The sequence below is a fragment of the Actinia tenebrosa genome, unplaced genomic scaffold (assembly GCF_029948245.1).
Source record: "Actinia tenebrosa isolate PJP-AT-01 unplaced genomic scaffold, QUT_ActTen_1.0 PGA_scaffold4__44_contigs__length_22323623, whole genome shotgun sequence".
Classification (NCBI taxonomy): Eukaryota; Metazoa; Cnidaria; class Anthozoa; order Actiniaria; family Actiniidae; genus Actinia; species Actinia tenebrosa.
In genome coordinates this window covers 11,564,235-11,588,150 of record NW_028292581.1, presented here as the reverse complement: position 1 = coordinate 11,588,150, position 23,916 = coordinate 11,564,235, and the positions used below count along the sequence as shown (strand labels likewise).

At 39.1% G+C, this 23,916-nt stretch overlaps 3 protein-coding genes across 4 annotated transcripts in view; all 3 read right to left on the bottom strand.

The window, feature by feature from the left end:
- LOC116288029 (solute carrier family 15 member 1) overlaps positions 1-23,916 on the bottom strand; it is a 37,893-nt gene that overhangs the window by 9,394 nt on the left and 4,583 nt on the right. For both annotated transcript variants that reach the window (XM_031694744.2, XM_089036452.1), the window contains exons 5-22: positions 23,540-23,629; positions 22,897-22,996; positions 22,431-22,521; positions 21,790-21,867; positions 21,001-21,083; positions 20,537-20,623; positions 19,733-19,822; positions 19,195-19,239; positions 18,708-18,743; positions 18,455-18,543; positions 17,135-17,339; positions 16,138-16,299; positions 15,838-15,884; positions 15,168-15,290; positions 14,669-14,717; positions 14,482-14,553; positions 13,721-13,852; positions 12,889-12,996 (exon numbers count right to left, since the gene is read on the bottom strand). In XM_031694744.2, coding sequence (XP_031550604.1) covers positions 12,889-12,996; positions 13,721-13,852; positions 14,482-14,553; positions 14,669-14,717; positions 15,168-15,290; positions 15,838-15,884; positions 16,138-16,299; positions 17,135-17,339; positions 18,455-18,543; positions 18,708-18,743; positions 19,195-19,239; positions 19,733-19,822; positions 20,537-20,623; positions 21,001-21,083; positions 21,790-21,867; positions 22,431-22,521; positions 22,897-22,996; positions 23,540-23,629 — 1,687 coding nt within the window. The remainder of the gene's footprint in view (positions 1-12,888; positions 12,997-13,720; positions 13,853-14,481; positions 14,554-14,668; positions 14,718-15,167; positions 15,291-15,837; positions 15,885-16,137; positions 16,300-17,134; positions 17,340-18,454; positions 18,544-18,707; positions 18,744-19,194; positions 19,240-19,732; positions 19,823-20,536; positions 20,624-21,000; positions 21,084-21,789; positions 21,868-22,430; positions 22,522-22,896; positions 22,997-23,539; positions 23,630-23,916) is intronic.
- On the bottom strand, positions 3,140-4,842 carry LOC148907091 (uncharacterized). Its single transcript, XM_089036652.1, has 2 exons — positions 4,662-4,842; positions 3,140-4,540 (listed from the first exon to the last, which is right to left on the bottom strand). Exon 2 carries the CDS (start codon positions 4,524-4,526, stop codon positions 3,273-3,275), a length of 1,254 nt encoding a protein of 417 aa, XP_088892778.1. The 5' UTR covers positions 4,527-4,540; positions 4,662-4,842; the 3' UTR covers positions 3,140-3,272.
- On the bottom strand, positions 8,415-12,266 carry LOC148907090 (uncharacterized). Its single transcript, XM_089036400.1, has 3 exons — positions 12,220-12,266; positions 11,367-11,865; positions 8,415-10,565 (listed from the first exon to the last, which is right to left on the bottom strand). Exons 1-3 carry the CDS (start codon positions 12,264-12,266, stop codon positions 8,616-8,618), a joined length of 2,496 nt encoding a protein of 831 aa, XP_088892526.1. The 3' UTR covers positions 8,415-8,615.

The window sequence follows — 23,916 nt, the reverse complement described above, 5'->3', positions numbered from 1 at the left end:
CTGCCATTTGTGCTTCGGACCACATTTTAACGCACTCCACTCCCCTAGAGTTTAAATATTGATGACGTAATCCCAGAATCCCGTGCTGCACTAAGTGCGAAGTCACATAGTACTTTTCATCTTTTTAACGCCTGTGTGAAGAGACTCCACGATGAGAAATATATGATGGGAATGACTAGTCATTTGTTAATATTTGACAAGTACGAGGGCGGGAGGGTATCTCATATATTTCTCACTTCGTTTGTTAATATAATTTCAATTATACTTTCAGGCCGCTTCGCGGCCCTTGTATAATTGGGATTATATTTCACAAACTCCGTTCGAAATATATGAGAAAACAATAGGTAGATTTTAACGCCCTCAACAATATGTCTGAATAAATGCAGACATTAACACAGTGAGTTTGTGAAATTAATACATTTATTCGTAACTTGAACGTATTCAACAATATAAATGACTTTGGGTTAGAAGAACTAAGCTTTGTTTGTGTTCAAGACAGCGTTAGCATAGCTGCTGTTATGTACTGGCTTGTAGTAGAAGCGTTGGAAGGTACTGGGTGATGTCCAGTCTGCCATGTTCATAATGTCACCTATTGGGACGTTGTTTGCTGCAGCTGTTGTTGAAGCACCTCGTACAGAATGTGCCTTGAATATATCTGTGTTAATACCAGCGGCTTTTATTACTTCACGTAGCCAGCGGGCTAAAGTGGTCGAAGTAACAGGTTTATGGGGCTTGATGAATGAGATGAACACAATATCTGGTTTTGAAGAGGGAATCAGTGGTCTAACCTTTCTAGTGGCTTTCAAGTAACATTGAAAAGTGTTAACTGGGCAGAGCTTGCTGTCTGAATGAAATTTTGCAAAGAAGGCTTTGGCCATGTCCTCAGGAGATCCTCGCTTTCTCGGAGAAGTCAAGGTGAACGAGATGCCTTCTGGAAGTACTTGGCAGTATCGCAAGTCGAGTTTAGACAGGGAAGAGACTCGTTCTGGGCATGAGAGTGCAAATAACATGGCAAGTTTGAGTGATAATAGCTTTAATGACAATTTTCTGGAACTTCCCATGGATGACAAGTATTTTGTTACTCTTGTGACATCCCATGTGTGATTGTATCTTGGTTTGGGGGGTCGGATATTCACCATACCCTTTAACAGTTGTGTTACCAGTGGGTGCTGCCCAACTGGGTAACCGTCAATCTTATTGTGGCTAGACGATATAGCTGAACGAACAACATTAACGGTTCTGTAAGCAACTCCAGTGTTAAAATACTCTGACAGAAACACCAGAATTTGGTTTAATTTTGCTGAAACAGGATTAATCTTTGATTTATGACACCAGCTGCTCCAATGCCGCCATGCGGACTCATACGCCTTATGTGTGGAGGGTCGAGTGGCTGACAATAGTATCTTGGTAACGTTTTCAGGAAGGCCTTCTGTTTGTAAGTTTTCCCTGATATGTGAAAGACGGCTAGGTGTAGTCTCGGAAACAATGGGTGGACCCTTTCGATTGAGGCTGGGTCTTTCAGTAAGTTCCTCGTATTGGGAAGCATTATTGGATTCTTGATGAGAAGTCGGAGCAGTATCGGCCACCAAGTCTGGGCTTGCCAGATTGGGGCTACAAGTGTGAGGTCTGCTCTGTCTAGAGATACCTTGCGAAGGACTGCAGGGATCATGTTGAATGGTGGAAATGCATATCCCTTTAGGGGTCCCCAGTCTAATGTCATGGAGTCCGTGTGAAGGGCTTCTGGGTCGGGCCTCCAGCTCACAAACTGTGGCAGTTGGGTTGTCAGTCGTGTGGCAAATAGGTCGACGTTGCAATCTTTGAGGAAAGGCTGAATGACTTGGGAGCTTATTTTCCATTCGCTGGAATCGTGAAACTCTCTTGATTCCTTGTCTGCAATGTGATTGTCTTTCCCAGGGAGATGTTGTGCGCTTATCAGGATTTTCCTTTGTAGGCACCACTCCCATATTTCCAGCGTCAGGGAGACAAGTATGCTCGACCGGGTTCCTCCCTTGTTGTTTATGTGGGCAACTGCTGTAGAATTGTCCATTCTCAAGCAAATAGCCTTGTGATGTTGGTTCTTCATAAACGCTTTTAAGGCAAGGAATGCTGCATTCAGTTCTAGATAATTGATGTGCAGCTTTTTCTCCTCGCTGGACCACCCACCGTTTGTGGTGGTGCCCTCGCAAACTGCCCCCCAGCCCTTCTTGGAGGCGTCTGTTGTTATGACTAGGTCTGAGGTCGGAGGGTTGATTGGACTTCCGTTTACCTTTCTTATATTTGCTATCCACCACCTGAGCTCCTCTTGGGCATGGTGGTTTAGGGTGATTTGTGTCTCGTAGTTGTGTTCGTTGATTCGAAGGTGCTTTATAAGTTGAATCTGTAAACGTCGGAAGTGTAAGGGGGCCTGATGTATTGCCAGGCGAGTTGATTCCAGAGAGCCGAGTAGGCTTGCTACGTCCTGTGCCATCATAGTTGGGTTGGTCAGGGCGTTCTGGCATTTGTCCAGAACCTTCTGGACTTTTTCCTCTGGTAGGCTCAGAGTTAGTGTCTCTGAATTTACTATAAACCCTAGGAAGGTAATGGATTGGCTTGGTTTCAGCTGGGACTTTCCCCAATTGATAGTGAAACCTAGGTCTTGCAGCAGTTTCAATGCCATTGATGTGTTGGTCTCGGACTCTGTCATCGTGGACCCCAACAGAAGAAAATCGTCTAGATAAGCTAACATGCGTACACCTCTTTTTCGAAGAAACGAGACGACCGGTTTGGTCAGTTTTGTAAATATTCTTGGTGCTGTATTTAGACCAAAGGGAGACCTTCGAATGCGTAGCATTTGTTGTCCCACAAAAATCTCAGGTATTTTTGAGAAGATTTGTGAACTTGTATTGATAGGTACGCGTCCTTCAGATCTATAGACGTCATAAAGTCCCCCTTCCTTAGGATTGTTTTTAAGCACGATATGTTTTCCATTTGAAAGTGGGAGTTCTGTATGAAATGATTGAGATGACTCAGATCTATGACTGGTCTGAAGGATCCTCCTTTTTTGGGCACCAAGAACAAGCGGCTGTAAAAGCCTGGTTCGTTTGGGGAGGGGTCCACATAGATTGCTCCCATATTCAGGAGTCTTTGAATCTCTGCGTCTAATAACGGTTTTGTTTGTTCTGTTGATTTTGTCACAACTGGAATTCTTTGAACTGGAACACAACGAAAGGGAATTTGATACCCTGTAACAATGTCTAGGATTTCTTGGTCTGAGGTTATTTCCCTCCATTTGTTTAGGAATCTGTTGATTCCCGATTTGTCCCCTTTGAGGGGCGAAAGGACCGGTAGTTTTTTGAGCGGCTACTTTGGTATTTGGAAAAACCGCGCGACTGGTTGGACTGCTTGGACCTTTGATTGTAATTAGATTTACGATTTGGTTGTTGGTTTTTAGTGGGGACTGAGAGATTTTTGGATAGACCCCTACTAAGTTCTGCCTGTTTAGAGGCTAAGGTGGGAAAATCTTCACCGAAAAGCATAGTTTTGGCATTAGGCAAAGGTTCATCTGCCAGGTTAATTTTTTCCTTGTTAATAGTCGCTAGGACCCTTTTCCTGCGAACAGTTGAAAGGAGATAATTTGAAGAGCCTAGTAAGCATAAGGCTTGTTCTAAAATACTCTTAACCTCGTCAGGTGACACTGCTTTCCCCGATGAGAGGGCATCGTGTAAGCAACAAAGTGGACCTGTGGTGTTTAGCAAAGCTCTTTGAGCCAAACATAGGTCTTTATCACGATTCTGGACAAATCTTTTTATTTGTGGATTGTTTATTTGGTTTACAACTGAGGTATCTAGAGTGGGTGCCCTTAGGCAATCAAGTGAGGGAACACTGAAGTTTTCAAGAATGTCTGACACCTGGTCATGGCTTAATTTCTTCCTAAAGTGCTTATCTAGGAAGGTTGATAGCCCCTTGGTTGGTTCCCAGGAGGATGGTGTGGCCCCAGGGTCATACATTTCATCATCTATTAGCGTATTCTCGCCTTTTGTTGAAGCAGTTTCAGTTCTTGGAGACTCGGAGCCTGGATTGAGTAGCTTATCAGTCGAGCTTGGTGGTCTATCCTCCGAGTTTGGTGGCTTGACAGCCGAGCTTGGTGGCTTATTAGCCGAGTTTGGTGGCTTAATAGCCGAGTTTGGTGGCTTAACAGCCGAGTTGGGTGGCTTTTCAGCCGAGTCTGATGGGGACTGTGTCCCTTCTTGATCTTCTGGGAGATCGTAGTCCAGGTCTGTGTCTTCTGCTTGGACTGAGAGCAGATCATTGTAATCTATCTCGGTGTGTTTTGGCGGGAAATATTCCATGTTAACTTCGAGAGTTGAGATACGCTTATTCGTCTTTGAAATCGCTTCTTGGATTTCCTTCAGTGTTGAGAAGACTGAATTTATATCCTTTTGGTCCACTTGGGATGTTTTCTGTCGTTTGCTATGCCTAGAGCTTGTTGATTCGGACGAACTGTCCGTGTGGCGGGAAGAATGTTTAGATCGTTTACGAGAAGACATTGTAGCAACTAGAGCTAAAAATTCAAAAATATTACAAGCAATTGTATCCCGAATGGGATTATTTATGATTCTGGGTATAGGAGTAGGCTAAAAGGTATAAAATAGAGGATAAAAACACGGTTAGTAACCACTTACCTTATCGTACGTCCGAAGCACAGCAGAAAAAGATGAAAAGTACTATGTGACTTCGCACTTAGTGCAGCACGGGATTCTGGGATTACGTCATCAATATTTAAACTCTAGGGGAGTGGAGTGCGTTAAAATGTGGTCCGAAGCACAAATGGCAGGATTCTACCTATTGTTTTCTCATATATTTCGAACGGAGTTTGTGAAATATAATTATAAAGTTGCACGTTTAGCTGAGACCAATCAGTTAGTTGTAACGCGGCTGCATATTCGCGGAAAGCCTGATCGTAGCCCATCCAAGCTCGTCCACTGAACAAACGGTAGGTGCGAAGGATCAACAACTTGTACTGAAGCAAATCCCTCCAGCGAAGCGGGTTAAAGGCTGTGACCACGAGTGTGTAGACAGAAAAAGCTTCTGACCAACTAACAATGTCGTCAAACCGACGCTTTGGCTTTTTAGGCTGGCTAGTGAGTACTAGCCTACCATCTAGCATGAGCTGGGGCTCGTCAGAATCCGAGCTAGGGACCAAATTAGCTGGTACGAGGTCGTTCAAATCAATAAACCTCCCTGTGACGATCTGAGCCACCAGTTTTGAAGGTATTGGGGAATATCCCGGACCCACAACAAACGGTTGGTGCAAAATAACAGGCAGTGGGCTCTGGGAACCCGTGGAAGCGGGGACTGAACTCGTTGCACCGAGACTACTGGTAGTTGAAGTTAAAGTTGATGTACTCGAGGCGGCAGGAAAAGAGAAAGTGTTCAAAAAAGACGGGGCAACCATTGAGGACCTACCTCCAAGAGTTCCGGGCTGATTTAGTAGAATCCCCGCTCCTGTCTGCAATAATTGGCTGGTCCTTTGGGCAAGGGAAGAGGGCGGCAACCCAACATTATTATTCGCCTGACTCGAAGCTCTGCTGGCCATTGAACGGTCGACTGCTCGCTGGATGGCTTCAACAATCTGTGAAGAAAGCTCTACAGGTACCTGGGAGACCGTCACCACACTCGGCGAAGAGCTAGTAGACTCTCCCGATGATGCAGCCTCGTTATTCATGTTGTATGACGGTGTAAACACCCCAAAACAGGCAAAAAGTGATGATAATAAAAATTTTTTGCTGCACGCTCACAGCCAAAGCTACCAAGACTGCTGGCAAAGCTGCCACTAAGTCCTTAGCAAAAACGCGCCCCACCCCCCACCCACCGCATATTATTGGGGTGGGTAGCCGCTGGCCGCTACGACTCGGTTTTAACTTGCCTGAATTTCATTCATGCTCATTTAATACCTGACACAGGTGTCTCTTAGACAAGTTAATAAACATGAACGTTGTATACGAATATACGACACAAGAAACACTAGAGTGCAAACAATATAACCGTGAAACTTTAGTAATACTAAATAGCACAATTTCATGCAAATTCCATTGTTTTCTATTGTTTAATTAGCACTATTTAGTAATTAGTGTTTCACGGATTAATTGTTTGCACTCTACACGAACTAAACAACACGTTTTTGTAGATTGTCAAAAGTACAAAGTAAAATAAAATAATAAAAATCCACAATTTGACAGGGTAACTAGAATAAGACAGAATAATTTTTCATCTAGACCCTTTCTAGATCGAATTAGAATTTAGAAGTTGATTTTTACGGAGGGAGGAAAACAGGAGAACCCGAATAAAACAACCTTCGAAGCACAGGAGAAAAACGACAAACAACTCTTCTCACATACGACGAGTCTGAGAATCGAACCCTGGTCGCATTGATGAGAGGCGCTCTCACCGCTACGTCACCCAAAGTGTTTAATTTAAGAGTAAACTGAATGAATTCATTTCTGAAAACCTTTTAGGTGTTGGTTTTCTCCACGATTTTGGACGTTGCGTTTCTGCTATTATGGTTTCTGGTTTTTGTCCTAAATAACTTCGAAATATCAAAATTCAACTGAAAATAAGTGAGTATTTAAAAGTTAATTTGGTTTAGAGCCGAAATGGCATCACTATTTCAGATGATGTTATTTATACAGCGGCCAAATATACTCATCCACGGGAAAAAAAACCCTGGATTATCTTACCTAAATAAAACTTTTTTTTAAAACATAGTTCATCTATTTATTTTTAAATAGGCTCCTTAGCCAAGCTGTGTTAAAGGATAGGTTTAGGGCTTATGACAAGGCAATATTAGTTCATCTTTGCTGCTTGAAAACCTCGTTTACAAGCTTTCGTCGAGAAGCAGTCAAGGCCAGGACTCGAACTTAAACCTTTTGGTCCACTGACAATTTAACATTTAAATTTCTGTTTCCTAATAAAAAATTGGTCAGACACGGAAAACATTTAAATTGAAATGTTATAGTAGATTCTCATTAGTTTTTCACTTAAGCACTAGCACTTTGCTATTTCACGGTTGCTAGTGTTAATTTTGAGCCCTGACTGGGCGGAATTGCTCAGAGATGGAAATAGAATTTGGAAGTTTTTTTTCGAGCGGAGGGAGCATAGTTAATGGAGCGGAATGGTTTGGAAACTCCATAGAACAAAGCTATTGTTTTGCGTTTGATGTTGAGCCGTACCATAACGTGATGATACTGACCGTGCACAATGAACCAAAGCCAAGTATGGCTGAAAATACTCATTTCCTTATCATTTTCATGTATGAACATTTTGAAAATGCAAACTTTCATTGGATGACCACAAACCATGCGAAAAAATATTTCCGTGCAGATACAGTTAAGTTACTAGATGATAAATAAGAAAGCATGAAAAAAGGCAATTTCCTTTTCAATAAACAATTGATATTAATCATATAGCATTAATTAACAAATAATAACTATTTAAGAACGTTTTTTAGGGGAAAAAAACTTATATATTCCCTAATACTGTGAACAAACGAAGCAACTTTTCCTTCTCTGTGCACGGTCAACTTCATATAACAATGGATAAAGTCGAACAAAAACCTAGAGCAATAGGTTTTCCAACCATTCCGCTCCATTATGGAGGGAGGAAAACCGGGAAAAAACCTTCAAAACATAACCACGGATAAACCAACCATGGATAAAGTAAAGACTAGAGCGCCGTATCACTCGTGCTTACCGAGATCTTACTTCTTTATTTCTTTTTTATTCCTTTTTTTATCGCGTGGTGTTCAATTTATACTTATATCGTTAACATCACTTACTCTTAGAAAGTAAGGTATTTCACATCTGTCACACTGATATCTTTCTTTGGTAAATGTATACTATGGAAAACTCTCTATAAGGGACTGAACCGAGTACTGAATAAAGGGCCGTCTCCCACAGAAACAAGGCACGAAATTAACGCTCGCAAATTCACAAAATGCGAGTGAAATTTTTGTATTTAACGAGTAATAAAAAAATTATAACTAGCTAAGTTTCGCGAGTATGGTAACAGTGCAAACATTTATGATGAATAACCGTGACATAAATGACATAATGGTGTGTTTAGATGAGCGTTGCACAGCCGATGTAAACAATTATTCATGTCACCCCCCACAATTGTATTCAATATCGCTTTTTTTTGCAATCATAAAGGAATACGAATAATAGTTCTCAGTCAGCGATGAAAACTGTCTAACAAAGCTATAGGTTAATTCCTTTCAACTATCCGTGGGGTTGAATGAATGATGTTGAACGTTGATGACTAAGCAAAACAGGACAAGAAATTCACCAGAAATATATACATGTAAACCAAGTTTGTGAATACAAGTGTCTTTTTGTAGTGAATTATAATAATAATAAAGTAATAATAAAGTTTATTTATATAGCGCTCATATCCATGAGCATGTCCAAGGCGCTTTACAACAGGAATATATGCATGAATTATATATATGTATTTACAATATTTACAATGCTACGTATTTAAAATATTAATAAGTAAATCTAATTATAAAAGGAAAAACTTATCTTAAAAGCCTAAAGGCAATATGCATAAAAGCAGGAAATGAATCAAACAAAAGAGATCTAAATATATTTCCTATTATTAAGGAATAAAGTAAATAAATAAGTTTTAAGCTTACTTTTAAAGGAAGCAACAGTAGTACAAGAGCGAATCTCAAAAGGGAGCCTATTCCATAATCTGGGAGCAGCAAAGGAAAATGACCTGAAACCATACGTAGTACACCTAGCTTTAGGTTCAACCAGAAGTTTGTTGGAGATAGATCGGAGAGCATAAGAAGAAGAACGATAGCACAGAAGATCAGACAGATATGTTGGGGCAAGGCCATGTAAGGCCTTGTAGGTCAGCAACAGCATCTTGAAAATTACTCTGTAGTATACTGGCAACCAGTGCAGGTCAACCAACACAGGAGTGATGTGGTCAAATTTCCTGGTGAAGGTGACAACACGAGCAGCAGAGTTCTGAATGCGTTGCAGCCTCTCCACGACATATTTAGGAAGTCCATAAAGTAGAGCATTACAGTAGTCTAGTTTAGAAGAAATAAGAGCATGGATAACCGACTGAGCAGCATGAGAGGTTAAGTATTTCCTGATAGTTGACAGATTCCTCAAATGAAAGTAAGATGATTTACAGATATTGTTAACTTGGAGCTCCCCGGTCATACATTGGTCAAAAACAACTCCAAGATTAACGGCTGACATACAAGGGACAATGGTGTCGCCACAGACAAGAATTTCCCTCAAGGAAGGACGATCTTGAAATCTAGAGTGGATGCACATAAGTTCAGTCTTATTATGGTTTAACTTTAAGTCATTGGAAAGCATCCACCTAGAGATGTCGGTTAGACATTCCTCTAACGATTGTCTAGATTGCACAAGTTTGTCATTGCCATTAAAAGATATATAGAGCTGAGAATCATCAGCATAGAAATGATAGTTAAGATTGTGTCGCTTAACAATGTCAGCCAGTGGAGAGGTGTAAAGCAAGTAAAGAATAGGGCCCAGTACGGAGCCTTGCGGAACTCCAACATCGAGATTAACAAGGCAGGATGAGCAGTCATTGATATCAACAAATTGCTTCCTGTTAGAAAGGTAGGATCTAAACCAGTTTAACACAACATCACCAATTCCAAACCGATAAGCAAGTCTATCAAGTAGAGTATCATGAACAACTGTGTCAAAGGCAGCTGACATATCAAGGAAAATAAGAATAACACAGTTGCCAGCATCAACTGATTGAAGAATGTCGTTATAGACACACACCAAAGCAGTCTCAGTGCTGTGCATAGCTTTATAAGCCGACTGGAATGAATCGTGAAGATTATGGTCCATTAGATAACTGTTTAACTGAGATGCAAGAGCCTTTTCAATTAGTTTAGAGATAAACGGTAGATTAGAAACAGGACGGAAATTGGAAAAATCATCATGGTCTGCATTTGGCTTTTTGAGAATAGGTGTAAGTTTAGCAATTTTCAGAGAATCAGGAAACACACCTTGGGAAAGAGAGAGGTTGATAATATTTGTGAAAACTGGTATTAGAAGATCAAGACACTCCATCAGGAGAGAGGCAGGTATTGGGTCAAGGCTACATGACTTCGCAGTAGACCCAACCAAGCGTGAGACATCGTCATGGCTTAAAGCTTCAAAACATCGAAAAGTAGAGGAGCAAGTAACAGTCTCTAGTTGCAACTGAGTTTGACCAGATAGAGTTTTAGAAATACCCAGTTTGATGCGTTCTATCTTATCAGAGAAGAACTGAATGAAAGAGTTAGCCAGACATGTGTCATCAGAACTAGGTGGATACTGTAAGTTCTGCTTCGGCCGAAGTAGGTTAGAGACGATCTTGAAGAGAGAGCGCTGGTCATTCTCATTATCAGCGATCACACTGCTGAAATACTGTTGTTTGGATAAAAACAACATTCTATTGACAACTACGCATTGCCCAGAAAAACGCTCCTTGTCAGAAGCAAGTCCAGTCGACCTCCAACGACGCTCATACCTTCGTCTCAATTTCTTCTGAGAATCGATCTCAGGGGTATACCAAGGCGCCTTCTTGACGCGGATAGTAACAGCTCTACGCTTAAAGTGCACATGAACCCTTCGACAATACTTTCAGTACTGATTCTGCATAAAGTAAATAGTTGATTGGTAAAATATTTCTTGATTTGAGTGATGCGTCTTTAAGTTATGAAGGTTTATACTTCCAATATGTTAATGATGATGACGTCAGGTAAGGTATTTGAGTGTTTTTATTGTAACTAGTAATACTAAATGCTGGCCATTTTGAAAATAAAAATTGTAAATAGCTTTCATGTAAACCATGAGTAAAATAATGATGCTTTTTAAATACTGTTTCTATGAACCAGTTCGATTTTGTATATTTGATTAAGCCTTAATAGACGTCACACTCATTAGCATATTGGAAGTATAAACCTTCATAACTTAGAAACGCATCACTCAAATCAAGAAATATTTTACCATTCAACTATTTACTTCGTGTAGAATCAGTACTGAAAGTATTGTCGAAGGGTTCATGTGCACTTTAAGCGGAGCATGAGAGTCAAGTGTAGAAGAAAGTACCTCATGATACTACGATACCAGCATTGACAGGTCTGAATTGTCCTCAAGAACAAAGGAATCACTGATATCACATTTAAATGATTCAAGACAGACAGACTTTAAATTTCTAAGCGAGACAATTTTTTTCTTGCTTAGAGGTTTCACAAGATTTAGGTGACAAAGGACAGGAAAATGATCAGAGATAATCAAATCCGACACACGGGTGTCAGATACCAGATCGTCATCAGTACGAGTAACCATAAGATCAAGAGTATGACCACCATTAGACGTAGGGCAAAGGACGTGCTGCTTGAGGTTAAAAGACTCAAGGAGGTCAAGAAACCTCTTCCCAGTGGAATCATTGGCATCATCGATGTGGAAGTTGAAATCCCCAACGAGAAGGACAGTTTCAGGTAAAATAACAACTTTCTCAAGAAAATCAGAAAATGCAGTAAAAAATAATGAAATTGTCAAACCATTAACTTGTGAAGGAGGAGGGCGATAGATAACAAAAATCCTTACATTAGTTAAATTAAATAATAAAGTATCAAGGTATTCAAATGAGGAAAAAGTGTCACAGTGTTGTTTCTTAATTTGGAGATTGTTCTTATAAAGCAAACCAATACCTCCACCGCGCTTGTTGCTGTCCCTTGGAGAGTGTATAAACTGAAATCCTTCAGGGCAGAGCTCAGCAATACTAGCTTCAATTATATGGACCACACGTATAAGATATTCATGCAGTTTAATGCGACGGACACTGAACACAATATAAATCTCTTATCGAAGGTTCGCTCCACCACTACACTCTATATATTTACACGTACAACAATCAATTCACATGTTAATTTTTACGGAGTACCCGGAGGAAAACCCTCGCGGCAAAGAAGCGAACAGCACATCAAAAAATCTCGAATCACATATGTAGCTCAGCATAGGAATTGAGCCCGCAACCCCAGGCGTGAACAACACAGCGGTAAGAGACAGCGCTGCAGCAGCGCATGCCAAGACTTCCCTCTTATCAAAATTAAATTTTATGTTATTAAACTGCAATGTGAATGGCTGACAGGGGAGTGTAGCTTGCGCAGCTGCGTGTAGGGAGGTTGTGCCTGACCAGGAAGGGGGAGGGGGGGAATTGACTCCAGCATCTTCACTCCCCATGCTAAAGTTCAATGCAGGCCATCAAACAGAGAAAAAAATAGAGTAGAAATTTGATTAGCTGACTGTTCCCCCTAATGTGATTGGTCTGGTAGTGCTATGATCTTCGCGTGACCGTATTTGATTGAATGGAGAGTAGAGTCTCGCGCAATGTGATTGCTCTGGTAGCGCTATGATCTTCGCGTGACCGTATTTGATTGAATGGAGAGTAGAGTCTCGCGCAATATGATTGGTCTGGTAGTGCTATGATCTTCGCGTGACCGTATTTGATTGAATGGAGAGTAGAGTCTCGCGCAATGTGATTACTCTGGTAGCGCTATGATCTTCGCGTGACCGTGTATGCTGTTCGCGCCTTGTATTTGATTGAATGGAGAGTAGAGTCTCGCGCAATGTGATTGGTTTGGTAATGCTATGACCTTCGCGTGACCGTATTTGATTGAATGGAGAGTAGAGTCTCGCGCAATGTGATTGGTTTGGTAATGCTATGACCTTCGCGTGACCGTGTATGCTGTTCGCGCCTTGTATTTGATTGAATGGAGAGTAAAGTCTCGCGCAATGTGATTGGTCTGCCGCAAGCTTTTCACAGACATACAAAAACTGCTCTGCTTAACAGTAATGTTCTTACCATGTTGTCTGTGATGCGTGCCTCGGCAAATATCACGACGATAGCGTTGCCAATGGATACGGTCAACAGCCATCCCGCCATGATGCAAGATTTCATGCTTAAAGGAGACTGAAAAACAAAATTATATCATAGATTACCCAAGAGATTCAATCTGTACTGAAGTCCTGGTCTTCTAACATGTCGACAAGAAATGAATGCAAGAAATGGGAATAGGCGTGGGTAGAAAGGGAAGGGAAAGCATGGTGTGTAGCATGCTGAAGACCTAGTCTTCTAACAAGTCGGGTCAAGCCTATAAACAGGGGTTCAAAGACATTGGAATGTAAGGAATGGAAACGGGGAGGGGGGGGGGGGGATGGTGTATAGCATAGGTTGTCTACGCTGCTAAGGTGTCGTCATCTCAGTGACCAATTCAAGGCTTTGGTAAAAGGGGTCCGTGGTTCGACCTCCTCCTAGGATGTGAGTTGAGTTTGTTTGATGCGTTGTTCTCCTTCCGTAAAAGCCAATCTTATTCGATCTCCGAAGCAGAGGATCGCATGTTAAATAACTCTTTGTGGTTAACAAGTCTTTACCCTCGTTGAGTCGAGTTTGTTTGATGTGTTGTTCTCCATCAGTAAAAATCGAAAATTATGAAATTCCATTTCAGAATCAGAGGATCGCATGTAACTTAACCTTCTAAAAATAACGACTATTCAAAGAAAAGAATGTGATTGGAAGGCGAGGCAAGGGAAGGGAAGTGAATGGAAGTGACGAAGAGAGAGGGAACGAAGAAGTGGCAGAGAAAATAGAGACTGCAAGTTAAGGCACCTGAAATATTCAACCGAAGTTCAAATACCTGAGAATAGGCAAACTCGAGGCCTGTGATAGAAAACAGTACCTCCCCACTTGTTAATGTGAGGTACTGTGGTACCTGCCACAACATGGATATGCTCATAGGTCGAATATCAGTGTACTGGGTCATCTCCAGCTGAAAACAACCAAAACACAAATGATTTGGTTTGTCAATAATAATAATAAAGAGTGGCTAAAGCCACGTTTGAAAATATGAAAATAGACAAAAACTGGCTGATTAAACGTACGAACGAATGGAAAGACAGACGGTGTTAAAGATGGCTGAGTGGATTGATGGATCAATGTAAAAGAAAGGATTAATAGGTTTGGATGGATGGATGGAATTGCCCTATTTCACTATGACGTCACATCAAAAAAAAATCTATTGTTTCAACGCAAAGGATAATGGTCGTCGGAGGGGGTCAAATCAACGCATACTAAAACCCGTATCAATCCACGAAGAGAAGTAGAATAGCCAGCAAACGCTCAGAATATTTTTTTAGTACATATAAACACATATTATATCTGAAAACCAGGCCATTTTAGGTTAAACTGTTTCGCTAGGAGCAAATTTTGTTGAATTTTCTATTGGATTTGGCGATTCTATCCCCCATATAAACAAGCAGTGACGTCATAGTGAAATAGGTAAATTAATGGGTGGAAAGGTATGAATGAATAAATGGATAGATGGATGCACAAAAAGCAGATTGCTCTGATCTTGGGATCAAAAGCTATATACTACACCATTGGTTTGAGAGCAATTACCTTTCCTGGCTTCTTGGGATCTTCTCGTACAACTACAGTAAAAACTCCTCCATTACCAAAGTACAATTGTTTCTAAGGCAAAGAGCAAATAATTAATTTTGTTTCTCCTAACTCTTAAAGTGGGCTCCCTGTGGTACGTTCTTTTCTCACCACAGGAAACCCATGCCTATACAATTATCGATCTTACCTTCAAAAGTAAATCTGAGGTGTTGGCTTTTCTTATTCGTATATTATAACTGTAAAAATAAACCAAAGAAATGAGTGAGTGACTATGCTTTTGTTTTGTTTTTTGTTTTGCATTTATTTTGTTATTCAGTTCCGGGTCGTCTCATTACGCTAGTCCAGAGCTGGACCACTTTTATCGGTGTACACACGGACGGCAGAGACGAACTGAGTGGTGGAAATTCTTTGTGCGAGTGCAGCATTTCCTCTTATTTTTGAGATATAAATGAATCAGTTAGTGAGAAAAGTGAGTCCAGTTCTGGACTCTGGGTCAACTTGCCCTGTTTACATGTCTAATATTAATACCAGTTCTACACACGTCTTGAGATACTTGTAAATCTAATGCGTTTACCACTCCTGGGTGGACGGCTTGATGCCTTACAGGCCTTGCGGCCCAATTGATAAGGCAGCCGGTTAGCACGGGCACTGAAGATGGTAACTAAAGGAGTACTGTATATACTTACTGGTTGGACAGTATTTTGGTATAATTGGTGTTTGACATTAACTCAGATACTCCATGATAGGTCAAGGTCTTGTTCAGTTGAATATCAACTTTATCAGCAATGTTTCCTCCGAAATATACAAATCTGATCAAAACAAATATATTGTATAGAATTTAATCTATAATTAATATATTTTAATTCATTTCATTTAGTTTTAGTTCGTGTCCTCAATCAGTTTTTGAAGCTAAATCCATATACACTCTCAATAAAGTTATTATTATTATTGTAATTATGATTCGTAATATTTGATATTAGATTTCAATCTTTCCAGGAGTGTGGCCATGCCTGTTCCAATGAGGGGGAACCTAAGTAGCGGCTCTAGGGGTGCAGGAAAGAAGGGAGGGAGGGAGGGAGGGAGGGAGGGAGGAGGAGGAGGGAGGAAGGAAGGAAGGAAGGGAGGAAGGAAGGGAGGAAGGAAGGAAAGGAGGAAGGAACGTATTGTGGACGCTTAGAGTGGGAGATGTGATTAGCTATTCTACTATCACAGCCCCCGAATACTGGCAAAGACAATTTTAAATTAACCATTGATACAATAAAAGGCATCCCTTGTCATTTATAAACTAACTATCCTAACTTTTACCCTCTTTCCTTTGAGAATATCACTTAGGATCCAACTCATCAAATAACTCACCTGACTTTCACAATTCCAGCTTTCAGAGGAGCGAGTGGATCTGTTAACTGGTAATCAAAGAAAAACGAGTCAAAGTATGATTTTCGTGTGTGGTTTTTTTTTTTTTTTTTTTTTTTGCAATCTAGTGAGCTCTAACCCTTGCAACTTTGGACTTACTGCTCATTTATAATCACTTTCTTTGAGTTTTAAAAAAAAATACAAAAGGTCAATGTTCAAAATGGCAGCTCAGTTCAAAAGTTCAATATTCAAAATGGCCCAGCTGATTGAAATTTTCAGTTTATAACTAAGTCAAGAACTAACCTTTTGTCCAACAAGGTTGTTTTGTTGTTTTCCAATTACAAACGTATCAACACTGTGTTCTTGGATTTTCAATGGGAATGTTTGCTTCATAGGGGACGGGCAGTTTTGACTTTCGACTTTCAGTGAGTCTAAGGTGGCTGGTACATGAAAGTAAGTTGAAGCCTATAGAATAAATAAACAAAACATAAGTTGTCAATCATTGCTATTAATCAGGACATGAAATTCTTGCTCTCAACTCGTGAAATGCGAGTGAAGTTTTGTATTTAGCAAGTAAGTAAAAATTTAGCTAGCTATAGGTTTTGAGAGTATGACCACAGTCCAGAAATTGAAACGTTTAGAACTTGCAGTCAAGTAACTTTTGTTATTTGCCGTGTTCGATTGCTTGTGACTTTGAAAATCTTGCTAGTGAGAACTCACTATCGAGGTTTTGCTAGTGGGTTTAAAAGTTAATTTCGTGTCCCACATAAAAAAATGTTAACTGATGAATAACCGTGACAAGGCAAGGTGTGTTTAGATGAGCGTTGCAAAGCCGACGTAAATAATTGCCCTATTTTATAATTACTTCACATTAAAACAAACTATTGTTTTAACGCTAGGGATCATGGTCGCTGGAGGGTGATGGAATGAGAACAACATCTTAGGGATGATAATGGTGTTGACGATTATGGTGGTGCTAATGACGACGATGGTGTTTGAAGATGATGTAAGTGGTGCCGCTGGTGATAATAATGAAGGTAATGATGATGATGTGGATGATGATAATGATGATGATGATGATGCTGATGCTGATGATATGATGATGATAATGGTAATGATGATGTTGATGATGATGTTGATGATGATGTTGATGACGATTATTTTTATTATCATTGTCATCTGTCCATCATTATTGAATTTTTATTTTATTATTATTTAAGCAGATACTGCTTCTTTTTTTTTCCTAAGAATGTTTCAAATCAGTTCTCATAGCATACTTTTAAAATTAACATGATAATACCTCATCGACAGATACTGTGGCATCCAATCCTGTACCAGCTATTTTCAGGTCACACTGAGCAGCGTTGATGATTTTAAGGTTGGCATATCCATTGGGTGGTGCAACCACATGAATACGGCTGTTCTGTATAGCTATCTGCAAGAATGCAGCAAACACAAAGGAAACTGCTGCCAAAAACATACCAGCACACATTCTTTGAAGAGGCCTAAGAGAGAAATCATAATAATCGTCATGAACTGGCGCACGACACAGGTCATAGAACTATAGCTAGCCATACCCTTAACTACTGTACCATCAACACATTTTCTTTACTGATAGAATTTAAGTGGGTCATATTGTGTGTCAGGACTTTCACCCCTTGAAATGGAGGTACCGAAATCGAAACCACAATCCTAGCAGAAACTGGGATCCCTATCTTAGATTCAAAAAAATATATAACCCAACATTTTCTTGTTTATGGATTTGGGGCAATCGAGTTTGCTAACAGGGCACACTGGCACACTGGTCCAAGTCAATAAGGAATTTATTACATATTGTAAAGGAGGTTTGTAAGCATATGCTCAAGTTCATCTGATCTCTCTACCTGATCTTTGCAAATATCATTATGAACTATAATTATGTGGAACAGCGTGATTAAACGAGTAATCCTTACATATTGTTGTAGGAGTGTGTTATGTGACTATATCTCTGTTGGCCTTTATCTAGTTCATTTGCTTTATCTACATATCTAAGTACCTCTCTACCTAATCTGTCCTAATTATCTCCTTCTGATCTCTAGCCATTAGCTGATCTATAATGATACATGTACAAACAACATCTTAATCTTATGCTAATAACTTTCAGATAATAGTATGTTATTTTCACGCCATTTTCCCAAAGGTTTTTCTAAGAGCACGCGCACGGGCAGATACGGGTCATATGATAAAGAATTTTAGCATCAGGTTTACCGTTAATCGCTAGGGATCAAGCCAGAAGCATTCCCACAAACACTGAGAAACACTCAGCATCGTCAATGAAATTCAATATGGCAGCTATTCCAGCAACAACTTCATTATATTACACCTTGCTAAATGTCAAAAGTTTGACAGAAAACACCTGAAGTTGAACTGCAGTGTGTGTTTCGTGCTACCTAGCAAGAACGTTGTGCCAAAGGTCTCTATTAAACCCTGGTCCCAGAGGTTTTCTTTCATTTGGAGCTTAGAAAGCGTTTTTTTCTTAGAAACTGTGACTCTGTCACTCACACTTTCCTTTTGTCTGCTGTCATTGAAGAAATGCATGGAAAGAAAAAAGAAAACTTGTATTATAAAGAAATGCCCTTACTTTATAAGAAAATTGCATTTAGCCAGCAGAGGGTAGACGATGTATTCAAATATTGGGATGAGGACGAGAATGAAGACTGGATTAAGTGCCTGTAAAACATGAACAAAGATGCATGAGCATTACTGGAAAAACCATCTGGAGATTCTCTAGTGAAGGAGAAAGTGAGAGAAAAACTCCGAGAGAAGTCTACTTTGAGAGAGAAGGGGAAGTAGGGGGGGGGGGGGGGGATCTTATAATCTTATAAGTCATTTACCTGCACTTGGTCTGGTTTTATTGTTCCTAGAGCTCCCTACAGGACAAAGAGATTAATACAATATCATTATCAACACAGAAATGCATTACAGAATCAGGGGGCATCTACACACTAGTCTTATACACGTTAACTTTTTTCATATTTTTTAAAGTTAAAATGAATATAAAATGAAATGAATAAATAGACTGAAGTTATTTTCAGGCCTTAAGGGCGAGGTCTGTTTTCAAAGCCAAGGGCACAGTTTTACCCTATCCAGACTGACTTTAGTATGGTAAATACTGTAGTTATTTTGCAATTGGTTTTGTAGCTTAGCTATCTGATATCCCATATGTGCACTCTGCATTAGTAGGATACCCAACCATGGTCAGAGATTGTCACTACAACAGCCAATCAGAATGCCAGTTTTAGGACACCCGGACCAGAAAAAAAAACATTTGTTTTATCAATAATATAATGTACACTGTAAAATTAAAAAAGAGTTACTCACAATATCTCCATCCATTTCTTCAGCTTGTAGTGTCCATCGAGATCCCTAAAATGAAATTCATTGCAAATGAAGTCTGGTAGTCAAGCGAAAATTGTATTGTATTCAACAGGGGTGGGTCCAGGAAATTTTATAACCAGGGGAGGGGTGGAAGAGAGTCTTTGAAAGAGACTATCCTACAAAGAATTAAGATTAATTTTGAACTTTCATGTCACCATTTTAAAAATCTAAAGTTTCTTCAAACAAAAAGTGTCATTTATTTTAAAGCTTTCAGCACATCTTCAGGGATTACAATCATGGTATTATTCATCATAACAGATTTTGTTTAAAATTACATTTTAGTGTGTGTGAGCTAAGTTGTGCTAAACTGTGCACCACAGGGTAAAAAATGTCTTCAAAATGTCGTCAAAAATGTTTTCAACACATTGTGCTTCAAACCGTAAAAAACCTCATGTATAATCTATATGGAACACGAAAGCTTCAAGACTATGACAGTCATGTCGGCTGGAAACTAATCATGTACCAATGTATTTCCACTTACTTGTTGGTCAAACAGAGTCCAGAACACAGGCATTGGTAGGAACATGAAAAGAACTTTGAGCAATGCTTTGATGTCACTGACCATCTTTGTCTGTAAAGGGAATGGATACTCTAAATATAAGCCTTCAAGCCCAAACCTGAAAAATGTATTTGGACTTTTTGTGGGAAGCAAGGATAGCATTAGAAGTGAGAGAGCTTGCCTCTCACCAATATTTGAGTATAGCCATGCTCATTGGTTCTCTCCTGAGCCTGGAGGGGTGTTCTCAGGGTTCTAAAGGTCTAAATTATTTTTCTCCCTCTGCAAAAATCAGCTAGTTCTAAATTTCAAATGGAAATGAGTAAAAAACTACTGGTATTCTGTGGATTTGAAACAGTGTTGAGTCCCATTTATTTAATCAAATATTTTCTAATTTTGAGTGTGAGGTCATTTGTTGGTCTGGGAACAAGTTTTGTCAAGAGAAGGAGCCAGTCTGCTCGGACTGAATGCCATTACCAGCATTTCGTGTTATAACTAAAATCTAAATTTATTAAAAAATTTTCACTAACTAATGTCGCTTTACCCTTCACATTTTTATCACAAAGTGGGTCTCAAATGCCTAAGAAAGTACTAATGAAATTAAAAATAAAAGATACTTTGGAATAGGCTACTTTCTTTCAAAGCTTGAAACCAGCTGTTAATGTGGACTCATAAGGACCCATGGAAAAATTGTTTGTTTTAGTTACAAACCTTCAGAGATGTGCACCCATTGAGTGTCTGGGTGTCCAGTTACTTTTTGGGTGTCCAAATTAATTGGGTAACACTTACCCCATATTTATCTTCAGCCCAGTCCATCCAGTGTTCTTTCTTTACGTTTTTATCTTTTCTGGAGCAGATACACTTTTTAATAGCATACTGAAATGATAACAAATATAATGATCCTTCATCATTACATGGCACATGTAGCAATGGCATATGATAAATGTTGGTTAAATTGGGATACAAATAACTGTTGAGGGGTCTCAATATTTTGACAACCCTAAACTTGAGGCCAAGAAGGGAATGAGTTATAAAATGTAAAGCTTACTCAATTGGCACCCATGTTTATTCTCATGAAAAGAAAAGAAAAATTTTTTAAGCCACGTAAATTTATTCTCAAGCACTTGAATACGAGGCTACATGTGGGAAAATCTATTGTCAATTTGGCTGATGAGTGATAAGGCCAATAAAGGACTTACACACACAGCAACAGTTTACGTAATCACAATAATAATTATGGCATTCTGACATACCCCCACTGCACAGGACACCTGCATAACAACATTGCCCTCAGGTGGAACCTTCTTATACTTCTTACGACCACACCAAAACAAAGCTATGTAGGTATAGTACAAAATAAAGCATATATTATTAATTCATTGCTTGATTTTTTGGTTGTGCACAATCTCATCAGATTTTTATTTACAGTATGTGTGTCTGACTCAAATAATCCAACTTGTAATTGCCTAAGTCAGAGTAAATACCAATTGTTAGTCATTCTAATTTAAAAAAACATAATAAATTGTAAATGTGAATATTCTTTGATTTACTTTGGGAGTGTTTCTTATATAGCTTTTAGATAGTACTGTATGTGTGCTCTGATTGGTCAAGAACTGTGCTTATTAATAATTAATTAATGAACAGAGCATGGTTGCTGATGCCATGACAATGCATGCACAACAACTACCTTTGCAAAGAAGTGTAAGAAAACAGACTTGAAAAGAACAAGGAATTTTGTTTTCTATATTATTATTATTAATCTAAATTAATCTATAATAAAACAAATATAATAGCTTTTTCCTGTGCTCCATACAATAATATAGCACTTAGGAAGTGCTGAAAGCACTCAAGAAGTGTGTCTTTCTGTACTTCTTTGGTGCTAAGGTTATTTCCTGAATTCTCAATATGAACTCAAGACATATTACTGAGTGAAGCACAGAAAAAGCTGTTTTATCTGTTTGTTTGATGCTGAAATGAGGCTAATCATGAGTAAAGGAGTCTGTAATCAAGAAGTTATATTCATTCAATAATTGCTGACATACCAACAGAAGTGATCATGAGTAAAGCAGGGACACCAAAAGCTAATGGATAACAGCTGTTACCAAAACAGTTTACATCACCTGAATTAAAAATAAGACACTAATGTAAGTATTGGCACATTTATTTTAGTTTGAGAGACTTAAGAGATTGGGAATACCATTCTATACCACTTCCAATAATTCCCCCCCCCCCCCCCCCCCAAATACCCAATGGGAGCAAGGAAGGATGGTGATCAGTGCAATGTAAACATAATTTCTGACAATTAAAATGTTTTTTTAGTGTGTGCCGATAGCCTTGCCCATGCTGTCTTTCCTAGAACATTATAAAGTTTTATGAGCTTGTGCATGAAAAACTGTAAATTTGAAAGTGTGCTGGTGTCAATGTCCAGCATTGCTGTCCTTGCTCCTGTCATGAATCTTAAGGTCTCTACACACATGCACATAAAATTGAGAACATCTGTTAAAACAGTCATATTATGGGAAGATTTTTCTCATCAGAACAGAATGCTAGGACATGGAACTTTCAGTTTTCAACAGACATTTGATATGACCTATCTACCCGAGCAATTAAGCCTCGAAGAGAGGGCATGCTTGTAATTTGGTAAACGTAAATGTTTTAATGTTGCTTTAATTGAGTTCTATACCTCTCAGTATTGGTGTTATGATCATGGACAAGAGACTTCCAAGGTTGATAGCAAAGTAAAATATGGAGAAGAAGCTTTGGAGGAGTCGTTCCTGTTATGAGGAAAAAATGAGCATTTTATTTTATTATGTATTTAGTACATAAAGAACAAGAGGCTGTGTTTTATCGGATAATGATAAACATCCAAGCTGAAGGCAAGGATCTATAGCTCCGATAAAATGCAGACTCAAGTTCTTTACATTACTTCAAAAAAGTTTCGTTGCAAAATATCATATTTCACAGACTGTTGTTTATAATATAGTTCATATGTGCTCAAGAGATAATTTACAGTCACTGTCATATTGATCAAAGGTCATAACTGCACATACGATATGTGAAATAATATTTTGACATTCATCTAGATGTACAGTATGTAAAAGAGTGTTTCAATTAAATCCAAAGAGGAGCACTGTAGGTGCATTATTTACCTGTGAAGCAGTAAACTGATCACCACCAAATGCTGATACACAGGGCTTGATTCCACCAGTACCAACAGCAATCAAAAGCAGGCCAATCATAACACCAGTCCTAAGACATTAAAATTTTGATCATCAGCCAAGGGTACAGGATGGATATATTTGTGGGAGCAGGGAAACAGATAAAATTTAGTGTGAGATCCGGGAAACTAGAAAAAAATCTTACTTGATTTGGGATATTGGCATTGGCCGTGACTCAGGGAATTGCCAAATTCAATGTTCGGAATGTGGGATTTTGCTTTCTGATTTTCAGGAAAAAGATGAAATTATTAAAAAATAAAATAAAAATGCAAATGCCTTTGAATATGTTGAATGTGGTTGTCAATGGCAAAATGTCATGGGACGTGTGATTTTGGGAAAAATAGCGTGCAATTCGGGACGCAGTTCCCGTTCCAGACCCTAAGGGTTGTATCGAAACAATGAAACATAATTTGTTCACTGAATTTGGATTCAAGTCAAAAGACCTCACTAGCAAACTACTCATATTTACACAATGCTCCACTCACCCTTTGATGATTGATCCATTTATCTAGTATTATAATTTTATTATCATATATCAAAAACAAAAAAATAATGAGTCTAGTGCAGTACTCACAATTTCACCTTGGCCAATATTGCTGGAATGGAAGTGACAGCTACAACAATGTTACCAATAGCATAGATTATGGATACATATAAGATAGTCCTGTGGAAAACAAGATAGGTGTTAGATAATAATATTAATAATAAGTATAGGAAATCGCACGATCTCGAGTACAATTTGGAAATTAATGGACACGAGTAATGTTTTGAAAGTTCTTGCAATTGCACGAGCCTTTAGGCGAGTGCAATTAAAGAACTTTCAAAACATTACGAGTGTCTATTAATTCCAAATTGTACGAGAAGATCGTGCGATTTTTTGCTTATAGTTCACTCAACAAAATTTCAGTAAAAAATGCGAAGCGACACCGTTCATCTTTGTCTATTTGGCGG

What these genes read in the sequence shown, in the direction of transcription:
- LOC148907090 (XM_089036400.1), bottom strand. Translation starts at nt 12,266, where the DNA reads ATGGGGAGTGAAGATGCTGGAGTCAATTCCCCCCCTCCCCCTTCCTG. An exon ending in TCCCCCCCTCCCCCTTCCTG is followed by an intron (nt 11,866 to 12,219) that starts GTCAGGCACAAC and finishes TATTGTGTTCAG; the next exon opens with TGTCCGTCGCATTAAACTGC. An exon ending in GTCATACTCTTGATCTTATG is followed by an intron (nt 10,566 to 11,366) that starts GTTACTCGTACT and finishes ATCGATTCTCAG; the next exon opens with AAGAAATTGAGACGAAGGTA.
- LOC148907091 (XM_089036652.1), bottom strand. Translation starts at nt 4,526, where the DNA reads ATGTCTTCTCGTAAACGATCTAAACATTCTTCCCGCCACACGGACAGT.